The sequence below is a fragment of the Haliaeetus albicilla genome, chromosome 6 (assembly GCF_947461875.1).
Source record: "Haliaeetus albicilla chromosome 6, bHalAlb1.1, whole genome shotgun sequence".
Classification (NCBI taxonomy): Eukaryota; Metazoa; Chordata; class Aves; order Accipitriformes; family Accipitridae; genus Haliaeetus; species Haliaeetus albicilla.
The window spans coordinates 1,059,331-1,071,426 of record NC_091488.1 but is presented as its reverse complement, the minus strand read 5'-3'; the positions used below and the strand labels follow the sequence as shown (position 1 = coordinate 1,071,426).

At 39.8% G+C, this 12,096-nt stretch overlaps 1 protein-coding gene across 6 annotated transcripts in view; it reads left to right on the top strand.

Annotated features, from left to right (window-relative positions):
- The window catches only part of SH3KBP1 (SH3 domain containing kinase binding protein 1), a 219,591-nt gene that overhangs the window by 193,765 nt on the left and 13,730 nt on the right, over positions 1–12,096 (top strand). For all 6 annotated transcript variants that reach the window (XM_069784796.1, XM_069784795.1, XM_069784794.1 and 3 more), the window contains 2 exons: positions 1,097–1,259; positions 6,385–6,470. In XM_069784796.1, coding sequence (XP_069640897.1) covers positions 1,097–1,259; positions 6,385–6,470 — 249 coding nt within the window. The remainder of the gene's footprint in view (positions 1–1,096; positions 1,260–6,384; positions 6,471–12,096) is intronic.

The following is a 12,096-nucleotide window of genomic DNA, read 5'->3' as shown; positions in this document are numbered from 1 at the left end:
CCTGTGAACAACAGTCACTTACTGGACTATTCCAGACCTAATGTGGGTTGTGGTTCTGCTGATTTATTCCATGACCCTCTTCAGCCGAAACCTAGAAGCCATTAAGCAGTACCCTGTAACATTCCCAGTACCTCTTAGTTGTGTACAGAGGTGTAATATTCGTGACCCATCACAGACCGTGTTGTCGAGGGAAGCGGGGTGCTGACATGGCAGGGTACAGAGAGCGAAACTTTGGTCCCTTTCAGAGTTTTGTCCTTTCTTTAAGAAGAGTCGGGTTTCCTATGGTGTAGCAAACACGTTTACGTGTTTGTTTTGTATTATGAATTTAGAGCACATTATTTACAAGAGTTGTTCATGTGTATTGTACTTTACATACTCACAGGCATTGCATGTTTGGGATTGGATATTAGTATTGTGGCACTTCCTAACCAAGCATAATCAGTTCTGCAAATGATCCAGTTTTTCATTGGTGAAGCTGAAAAATTCAGCATGTAAGTGTGTGCTTAAAAACCTAAATAAAAGGTCTGATTTTTCTGAGCGGTTTGCATCCTGCCAAACATAGCTAAATTTTAATGCTTGTATTTTCGTTTAACTGTAGTTCACTTGAAACACACTTTTTTTTCCCCAGAAATGGTATTTCTCTCTTTGTTCAAGAGGTGTTAAGAATATCCAGCATAATTATTTTTGTGACCTTCTAACTTAATATTGTTTCATATTAGAATTTGATATAAGTTGTGCTCATGGGAAATTGTTCCATATGGTATGTATTTTTTTGCCAGTCTTATTTTTTACACTCAGAAATGGGTAAGTTACTAAAATAAAAAAATAGCATTCCCATTCAGACACTGCACACACATTTCAGCCATGAGGAATTACGGGCAGAACATTCAGGCAGGGCAAGCAACTGATTTGTGGTAAACATGTTATTTCAAATAAAGAATGATTTAGGACAGAAGTGGAAAGGGGACAAGCTTTTTCTTTGTATACAGTGTATCTACAGTTGAAGATTTCTTGTTTAATTGTAGACTTGTGAGTGCAAATGAATTCCACTTAATAATATCCATGTTCTTTTTTTCTGGAAATAATTGATTTAAAGAAAGATCAGAGAGAGAGCAAAAACAGTTAGACTTGCAGAAGCCTTCAGTTCCTGCTATACCTCCGAAGAAACCTCGGCCACCCAAAGCCAACTCTGTGAATAGACCTGGTACCTTGCCCCCGAGACGACCAGAAAGACCAGTTGTGCCTGTGACTCATACAAGGTATTGGTTTTCCTCAGTCCAGTGCTTTTGGGATTAGTGGAAAAAACACACATTTAAAGAATTTAGATTTTACAGTTAATGTCACAATTTATTTCATGGTAAACTATATTTAAAGAACAATAAAAAAAAAAAAGAAAAAAGAAAGACCTTCTAGTCATCTGGCTGGATCATAACCATCTTCTCAAGAATAATGTGTCTTAGGCTACTCATTACTAGTTCATTTCTACTGATTAACACACTGTTACTGCAACATCATAGTTTCCACTGCAGAATACGTGGGAAATGTCCGCATCAGTATGTTGTGCTGATGTTGATTTTCTTAGTTTACCTCAAATTATTCCAGCTTAGCCAGGGCACTAAGTCAGTGCAAAAGCTTGGATTGTACTGAGGAACACTGTTAGACTATTTCAAATACTGTCAGCTTGGTTTTAATCTGTTTTCTTTGATCATTTTAGATCAATTTTTAGCAGAATACATGTGTCTTCATAGAATGTTCTTTAAGCTGCTGCCACCGCAGAATACTGCTGTTAACTGTTTATGCTCTAATGTTGGTTGTTATTCTATAATTACATGATGCTCTTTATCAGAAGTGGTTACAGCCTTTGAGGAGCACTGAGAAATTGGACTTGCCAACACAACTCCATTTAATCTCTGCTAGAGCTCGGAAAAGCAGAGGTTGCAGACATTAAAGGCCTCGCCTGTAGTCCTAATCAAGTCGAGGTGGCTACATTAGTCATCAGCGTCTGGGTTGTGCACTGCAGACTTCCTGTATGCATAGTGGATAGAAATAGGTGAAAACCAGAAAAAAACGGTTGCCTAAAATGGGCAAGCTGCACATCTTGCAGAAATACTAGAATATAGGCATAGAAATAATTGTACTGTTTTACTATTGGAAAAATTAGCTGCCATTGAACTACTGGAGTTCTAGTATACTAATGGTGAATTAAATACCAGAATGGAGTGTAGCGTATAGTGGAATAAAATAGAAATCCTAGACATTGATTCCCCTCATTCCTCCACATATGGTTCATTAAACAAATGCTCCCAGTGTGAAATCTGAGACACATAAAGTAAGAAAAACGGTGCCTGCCTTGTGCTGCCAGTTTCATCTTACTGAAGTGCTTTGGCTGTGCATCTCTGAGAACTCACCCTTCTATCCAGGTGCTACTGCCACAGATTCTTTTGGACTTCTTGGCTTTGAACAGGCTTGCCCAGTGGTTCCAAAATGTAGTCCACACCTGCTGGTCACTTGGGCGTGCTTGGAAAAGCAAGTATTTGCTACGACCTTTAGCTAAGTGATGTCTTCTTGGCAAGACCAATACACACCCTAGTGTTCAGTTCCCTGGCTAGGCATGCGATGGGGTAGCTATTCTTTTGTCCTATCCTTTGCCTGGAATATTTTAAACATATGACAAATATTTTAAACATTCAGAGTTGTGGAAGGGTGTTTTATTGCTCTTCTGTTTTCCTTTTTTCGAAGTACAAAATTGTATAAAGAAACCATGCATTTTTAAAGATATTTCAGTTTTCACGTTAACAAAGTGAAAAAGCAGATCTAAACAGTAACCCTGTTACATTCTTAATTGTCCAAACTCTGCTATGTCTAGCACAGAAAAAAATGCTTTGTTCTTTTCATCTAATACCATTATATTTGAAAGTATTTTACTTGTAACAGTAGTTAGATTAAAACTTAGAAGGAAAGGTGATTTTTAAGGTGATGATGATGCATGTTGATGATCACAGTGCTAGCAGTTTCCCTATGAATTTCTTTATCAGCTAATTCAAATTAATGGATTTATCTTGTATAGGTATTCTGCCTGGTAAGCTTGAACTTGTAATTGGTGCCTTACAGGAAGAGGGCAGAATGTGCACATAATGAAATAATCCATAGAATAGACTTTGAATTACTTGAATAATTGAGCAATGTGAAACTTCAAATGGAAGCAGTCACTTCAGTAAAGGTGTTTTGGTTTTAAATCAGTTCAGTTTAATAAGATAGTAAATATTTTTAAGACCTGCTGGTATCCATTTCCAGAATCTGGAATACCTAAGGCAATTAGAACAAAAATTGAACCAGCAGAATTTTTGCTGACCTGTCATGGCTTAACCCCAGTGGGCAGCTCACCCCCCCCCAGCTGCTCGCTCACTCCCCCACAGTGGGATGGGGGTGAGGATGGGAAGGTCAAAAGTGGCAAAACTCGTGGGCTGAGATAAAGACAGTTAAACAGATAAAGCAAAAGCTGTGCATGCAAGCAAAGCAAAATAAGGAATTCATTCACCACTTCCCATCGGCAGGCAGGTGTTCAGCCATCTCCAGGAAAGCAGGACTCCATCATGTGTAACGGTGACTTGTGAAGACAAATGCCATAATGCTGAACGTGCCCCCTTCCTCCTCCTTCCCCCAGCTCGTATTGCCGAGCACGCTGTCAGATGGTCGGGATGTCCCTTGGGTCATTCTTGTGCAGCCCCAGCCTCCTCGCTGGTGGGGCAGCGTGAGAAACAGAGAATGCCCTGACACTGTGCAGGCACTGCTCAGCAATAACGAAAACACCCCTGTGTTCTCAACACTGTTTCCAGCACAAATCCAAACCATAGCACTATACGGGCTGCTATAAAGAAAATTAACCATACCCCAGCCAAAACCAGTACATGATCCTAGGGCAAAAATTGCTGTAGTTATAAAGTGAGTCCCGTGAGATTTCCGTGGCAGCTGCTGAGCAGAAGAGGGTTTTTTTCTGTTCTAAGTGGCTTGCATCTTATGCATCTCACTGACTTTTTGTGGTGATGGTTAATTTTCCATTTAAATATAATCCTCCTTCCTTGGAGGCAGGCTAGGGCTTCAAGGGCAATAGGAGAGACAAAAACCATGTGGGACAGAGAATAGCTGTCAGTTTGCTCCAAAGGCTTCACAGGTTATTTAGATGTACCTGTGATTATACGATTTACAGACGAGTCAATTCTCTGGAGCAGATAAGCCATAAAGACCTACAGAAAGTGCATTTTTGCAGTCAGTCTAAACCAACCTGCGTCCGTGCTGCTGCTAACAGGGGCAGTTTCCCTCTCCTGGCAGTCCATTCCCGCAGCCTCCCTTATGTTAGCACCAGCATTTGTGCAGCCGTTCAGCCATATGGGTCAGGGAGTTGCTCCAGATGGCAAATAATCAGTTTGCAGTGGGATTTCTATTAGTGTGGGGTTTCTTTCAGGCTGATCATCTGTCTGATCAAGCTGACAGCCTATCTGCATGGGTACGTGCAGAGGGAGGGAGACACTGAGACCAAGCAGGGATGGCTCCGCTCCTTTCACAGCGTGGACATAGATTGGCATAATAAGCCTGTTGATTCTTTTGACAGCAGAGTTGGGTTTTTTTGTGGGATTGTTGTCATGTATCATGGTATCTTTTGTAGTCAAATGATAAATGTTGTGACTTTCAGCCCTAAATCACGCCATCCTAAGAACCTCCTCCAAAACTGTACTCACACATTTCCTAGAGCACTTCCAATTCACATGGTGCTCTCAGTTTGCTGGGAAATACATGTGTGCAAAACAGAGTACTCAGTCAGATGCTCATTGCCCTGTCAGCCAAGAAACTATGTTGCTTCTTATAGATTTACAAATATAGAAGCAATTTTTTTAAAAAGTTAAAGACCAAATGATAAGAAAACTAATTGATCAGGTAGATCACTTGGAAAATACCCTTATTTATCATCTCACCAATTAATAAATTTTTCTAGGAACGTGTTCAATTTCTTCTGTTTCCTTCCTGGTGCAGACTGCCTGCCATATTGATAGCTGTGTAGGACTAGTTTGTTTTTCAGGTCATAAACTGTTTGTCTATTTTTTTTAGTTCGTAGAATACTTGTCACCCTACTACAGTGTTTAACTGGATGTATGTTCACTTAATCTATGACTTCCTCCATTTTTTTAACACAAATTTTCAGGCTCTTTATCACAGCCTTCCTGAAGTCTGAAGTAGGGTTTCCAGCCCTTTTGTGTTTTGCTCATAAACTGCCACCATGAGTTGAGGTTCAGGCCATCTGTCATCAGCTTATGGCATCAAAAGCAGAGTCAAATGAAAAAATCAATGAGATTCAGGAGCTCGCTATGTATTTTACTGTCAATGGCTAATTATTAGTGTTCATAGAAATGCACATCTGCCTGGGTTGTTTCAGGGGCAGGTCTGTGTTTTCACCCATAATTTGGGTACCTTACGTACATCATAATTGCTACAGCCCTACGCTGGGAATAGTCACTGTGGAAAAACTATGATACTTGTCAGGTGACCTGATAATGATGGTAAGTACAATTTATTGCATTAATTGAACAGTTGTTATCACAGTAAATGTCACAGGGATTTGTCTGTGTGACCTGTGCAATGCCGAGCTACTCAATTACCTCTGGGTCTTTTTTAATTAATTGTTTCAGTAGTCAGATTATTTTGGTAAATTTAAGTAGTTGTGGGATAGAAAGTTTTACGAAGAAAGAATAATCATGTTGCTTATGTTTGATTTCCTGTTTGACTGAAAAATAGTTCCTCTGTATAAAGTGTCACAACTCTTGACACTTGCCTATTCCAAAGACATTTCAGACAGAGTAGGTGATCTTGGTTCTTTGGACCTACAGAAACAATATTCGTACTCTAATGTCATAAGCAACGTGCAGAAACGTGGTGGAGGAGCTGCATTTATGAGTAAATACTAGGAACCACTGAAATGTACGATGCTAGCTTGAGGTTCTCTCCCTTTCTGTCGTATTCCAGATAGTCCATCACTACAGTTTATTCAAGCCAATTAATTAGAAAAAATTACAAATAAGATGTTGAAGAATGTCCCTTTGCCCTTAAGTTTCCTTCATGTTGAGATGCTGTGAACATCTGAAGAATTATTCAGGACACTACGGTGTCTAAAATAGGCTTTTTTGACAGGTGTTAAGGAGAAATGAGATAAGGTTAATCCATACAGCATGTCTACTTACTGGAGATTGCTCTCTCTGACACATTGCTATTACTCTGGTGCTGCAAAGGAAGAATATTTTGCTCTCTCATTATTAATTGCAAGTTAGCTATCAATTTACTGTAACCCACACAAAAACTCCAATAAAATATCTCCTCTTCTTGCTCCAAATGCAGGAGTGATAGTCCAAAAGTGGAATTAGTGGGCAATACAGTATCCGGCACTCTAGAGAAAGACTCCTCTGAAAGAAGCAATGACATCGGTAAGTTATAGTGCTTTTTGTAGTTTGCCTAAGAAATTTGTGGTGTAAATTCCTGCTTTTTAGTGACTTTGTTACGATCCAAAAGGCAGATTGAGGATTTGGCAATGAATGTGAGTGCATTCATGTCAAATTTTAACCACAGGATTAAAGGATCATTTCTGCTTTACTTAAAAAAGTTTTGTTGGGGTTTTCTGTTTAAAAAAAATTTCTAAAAGGAAATATGGAATGGTGAGCTATTTTGAATAGGAGGGCTTTTGTAATTTCTGTTTAAAAATCTGAAACAAGTGAGAAGGCCAACGATAGTAAGTCATGCTTGTTTAGCAGATGTAGTATTAGTGCTGCTGTATTTCAATGCTGCAAAGGATTGTGGTTTTGGTGCAGTTAGTAAGCTTTACACATTGCAATACAAAGGACCCAATTCAGACCCAATTTGAATAAATTTTGCTGCAAACACCAATTAAAAGCAGTCTAAATTTCTCTTGAAAATAATAATTTGGCTTCCTGCAACACAAACGGTTTAATCGGGAAATCACCTGGAAGGGCGCACCGATAGGTTGTTTTTCTTCCTTCTCTCACCCCCCCTCCTTCCCAAGCCGGCAGTGCAGGAGAGGTGTTTGCGGGGCCGGGTGCTGCGGTGCGTGGCACTCGGAAAGCAAGGTGCTCCAGCTCCGGGGCTGTAAGGAAAATCCGCGACAGCCATCTTCCACCTCGGCGTCGGAGCAGGCCGGTGCCAGCTGCCGCCGTCGCTCTCCTCCGCAGCCGCAGCTGCGCCGCGAGAGCCCTGTCTCTGCAAAAGGCAGACCCGGGTACCCCGCGTCCCGCAGCCTCGCTGCCTTTCGCTGGCGGTGTTAAACGCTGCGTCGGTGTGGTGGTTTCCACCCGGACTGCTTTATTAGTAAAACGTCTCTGAAAAATAGTCTACTTTCAACAGCCAAACCTGCCTTTTCTTCGGACCTGAAAGCAGAGCTTTAAGTTATAGATGGATTTTAATTGCAAAGTATCAATAAAATATGGTGTGAAATCATATAAATGATTTCACAGGGGTTTATGAGCTTTTCAGCATCCATATGTCTGCTTTTGTTTAACCTTCTGCTGTTGCTATGGTTTATGATAGTAACGTTCTTCTGGAGAAGCAAGTAGTATGTTCTTTTCCAGATTTGCTGGAAGCTTGTGATAAATTGCATGAACATTTGTATTGTAAAGATTAATATAAAGGAATGGTATGGAAATGCAGTCAAATTCTACCATTTAGTGTTTGTTACTCATGTTTACAAATTTGCTTCAAAGCATGTGAGCTTCTGCTTACTGGAAAGAGAAAGCTATGACTGCAGATAGCATGTGGTGGTCCGATGGAATTAAACCTTTTTAATCCTTGTGCTAGTTGCCTTGGAATCACTATCAGGACAAAAGCTTACCGTGGTTTGTATTTTTCTGGGGTTTTTTAACATGCTATAAAAGGCAAGGTAGGAAATTTAATTTATAATAATTTTTGTTCATTTCCAGAACTTGGGCGGAGGGGGGTGTCCGTTGTTTTTTTTTTTAATGGAGAATAGGAGCCAACAACAGTCCATAAACCAAACCACGTACACAACATGTTGCAAAGGGGTTTGCTGTTGACCTCCTGTTACCACTAACAAGGGGAACCTATTGAGCCCAAGGATAAAATAGTGTGAATACTTAGATAAGTATAACTTGATAGGGTCAAACCAGAATGGCATTTCCAAGGGCAAATCATGTCATCCTGGCCTCTTAGACAACTCGTTAGAAGAAAAAAAGAAATAAGTGATGATTTTGGAATGAAAGTGGACCCAAAGATCATAACTGATACGAATTTTCAGGAGGCTTTTGATGGCTCATGTAAAATATTGTTAAAGCAATAAACAGCCTTTTAAGAGGGGGTAGAGCAATAAATTAAAACTTAATAAGCCAAAACAGTTCCCAATGGGTTAATGTCTTTTACTATGAGGAGAGATTTGGAGTTCAGGACAGTTTATGGGGCAGTGTAATGGGAAAGATTTATGATAAATGTGTTAGATTTTTTATTTCTTTACAAAGAGAACAATGGGTTGGAGAAATCTTGTGGCTAAATGAGCTATTAGTAAAAATGATGGATGAGTGAGTGGAGTTGTCCCAGTGTATTTCAAAACACTCGACGGATCAGGCAGTGTGAGTCCAGGTAATAGTAATATTTAACTGTGGCACGTGTTACCGGTGTTGCCCCAGTCTGATATACGCTGCGGGGAGGACAGCCTCAGCTTCTCTGAGGTTCATCCTTCCAGACAAAATGGATCTGATTAAGTCTAGTGGTTTGATGTCTTTTCAGTAATCCAAATTGACACCATGAATTAGAGGGGACCTATGTGACAGACGAGGTGGGGCTTAGCAGTAGCCTTTGAAGAAAATGGAAGGTAGATGGCCTTTGCAGCAGCTCGGGTGTACGACCATTCTGGGTACTGGGCTCCTCTTCATTCCGCAATTAGCCCCAATGCCATTCCTGGGCACTCAGAGCTCTCGGGGAGGCCAGAGGAAAAAGCAGCAGTCAGTCACAAGTTGCCTCACCCTCTTCCACACTTACGCTAAGTCCTGATGGTGAATCATGAACGGAAAACGAACTCTACAGCACTCTTCTGGCTTTTCTACACCAGCGATGTTAAGCTGGCTATCTAACGGCTGTCACTTTCTCTGTCCTATAGCCAGCCTAAAGCTCTTGCTTTTCATTCAAAGCAGGGAGATGTACAAAAGCACTGGAGAGACAGTTTTGATTATAAAAGCAAACCATACTAAAGCTGGATGGAGAGCAGTTTTCCATTCTGTGAAAGCGTTTTACGGATTTCTAAGTTGGTTCCTTTCCCTCATCATGATGAGGCCAAAACCTTTACGATGAGGGAGGAGATGGTACAGGTGCCATCTGTACATCCACGTGCCATCTCCCAGAAACCAAACAAGTGATCAGCAACAACAAAACCAGTAATTCCATCAACAACTGAGAAGCAGTATTCAGAGGGGAATTGGGGAATACAGGGTCAAAACTTGTATGCTGTCTAGGCCCCTTATTCTAGATCAGTGTGTTAAACATTGCTTGTTTCAGAAACGGCATTTTTCTGTTTATTTTCTCAGTGACATTCCACCAGTGGATCAGTGTTGTCTAACCAGAAAACCCCACCCTTTTAAAAAATACCTTTGAAAACATTCTCACCCAACTTCACCGATCAGGATAGTCACAAATGCTTGAGCAAGGCTGAGGTGATGTGTAATACTGTGCATAACATTCTGTCAGCTGCATATATAAAAAGCGATTTTTATGTAGATGTTAGCGCATGGCCTGATTTCACTAGCATGTTCTGCAGAGTTGTGACTTGACATTTAAATTTCTTGATGATAATACAGCACTGATTACAGTTTTGCAATCTGTACTGACAAGAGCAAGTCCTGTTCAGCAACATCACTGCTGATTGTAGATACAATGGCAGCTATTGCCACTGTTGTTCATGCCTTTGCTTCTTTCCACAATCCTTACAAAAAAAACATTGGAAAACTAGCCTTCAGAATATATTATTTAAGAGGAACCATTCCCCATTCCTCCTCACTTCTTTTGTTTTCTTTTTCCCTGTTTTCAGTGATGCCTTTACTTTCTTTTCCACACATCTTTCATCCAGCTTTTCCTCTATACATCTCTTTGCCATGGGTAACTTTTCTTCATTTCATGAGGGTAAGGCATTTTTTTTCCATTTCTTGTCTGTCCTGTCTTTGCTTTAGTTGACAATGCATAACAAACAAATACAAATAGAAATATTTTGTAGAACACCTAATGTGTACATGGCTATTACAGGGGGTTTTTTTTAGCTAAAACTTGAAATTGAGTTTATTGTGACAGAAGATCTTGCACCATAGCAATAAAACAAGAAATCATTGTAGTTTATTTTATTGTACCATAGGAAATTTTAGTGATGTTAAGTGACATGTACAGTTTGCAGGCGCTGTTTGTCAATGCTGTGGTTTCATTAACCTGTTCTTTCAGACAGATGGTGTCATCGCAAAGTTTAATGCATGTATTTCGTCATGATGTCCTTACAAAAATATTTAGCAACATGCTAGGATGGTTCTCTAGTCTGAAAGAGGGAAAAAAAGTCCACAAAACAGAAATTTGAAGAGCGCTCACTGGCTCTAAGTGGAAAGCGCACGGTCATGTCACCCCAGACTTTGTCTCCAGTATTGCTGTTGTTAAATCATGGTAGTTACATCTGTTGTAAAGTCTTATGTACCAACAACTGTTCTAGATTGACAGTGGCTTTTTGAGCTTGGTTTAAAATGCTTCTAAAGCAACATAAGCTACACTAAAAGTAACTTAATCCTAAGTCTTTTAACTATATATACACACACACTTTGGAATCCTGCAATCCTGAAACAAGTCTTGTCTATCCAAAATAAGTTTGGTTTGAAATCATCTAACACTTAAAATCATATGGATTTAAGCTAAGTGATTTAAAAAATAAGCCACAAAGAAATAAAAATAATACGTCTACTGTGGAAATGCTCAGTTAATCCACACAAGAAGCAGTTTCTGTGCTTTGCAAAAAGACTGAGCTGCACAGGCACTTCCCACACAGAGCCAAGCAGAAACATCTTTCCAATATTTTTCCTGGCTCTTCACACATTTTGCATAGTATTTATGAATGCGGTTAATAATCTTTATCAGTGCTAACGTAAGGCACATACGCCTTCATCAATTCCTGCTGAAACATATAGTGTTGGTATGAATTTTCTTAAGAGATTCCCTGAAAGCTGGTTAACATGAGTCCATTTTTCAGCATTTCTTTGGGCTTTAATCTTCAGCGCATTTGCTGGTGGATCATGGAGAACTGGCCAAACCCATGTTATTAGCCATAATCTTTTTCTGTCCCTCCCTCCAAGGCTAGTGCTAACTTGCCTGGAAGAGTTGTTAAAAAAACCTGACTTGAAAATATCTAATAAACAAACAGATTAAAAAAATCTTCAGTATATCATGTTTCCTTGATCTGTATTTGCAGTTGTTCTAGAGCTGTAACGTGCTCATATTTGTTAGAGGAGGTGATTGCTCTTGTGCCTCTGACTGGAAGAACAAGTGATCTAATAAGATTTGGCCCACATGAGGGAAAAAGATGGAGAATATTTCCAGTAAAAAGTTGTAGAATGGAGCAGGTTTGTCCTTAAATCACAGGCTGTTATACTGAGAGACATAACTATTTTGCCTGAAGACACAGAGTAAAAGTTGGAAAAAAGAAAATACTGGTAAATATAAGGGTTGGGGGACAAAATGTGACTCATATAATGAAGACCGAAACCTGCCTAAAGCAGTTATTTCTTTCTATGCTGCTGTTCATGTTCATTTTAGTAGAGCGAAGCAAAGGAGCAGAATTACCCAACTGGGTTAAGTTGTAATATTTATGTCAGTGAATCAAAATCGCCCATAAACATAGTTGTGAATTGTAAATATTGTAATCAGGGATACATTAATGGTCCATTACGTAAATTAATTAGATCTCTTGCCCTGGAGGGCCCAGAAAAAGGCAGTAAACCAGAAATTTAAATCGTTCTCCAAGTGTGTCAAGTTGAGGTGCTTGAAAACAGCATATCCATTTCTTCTAGC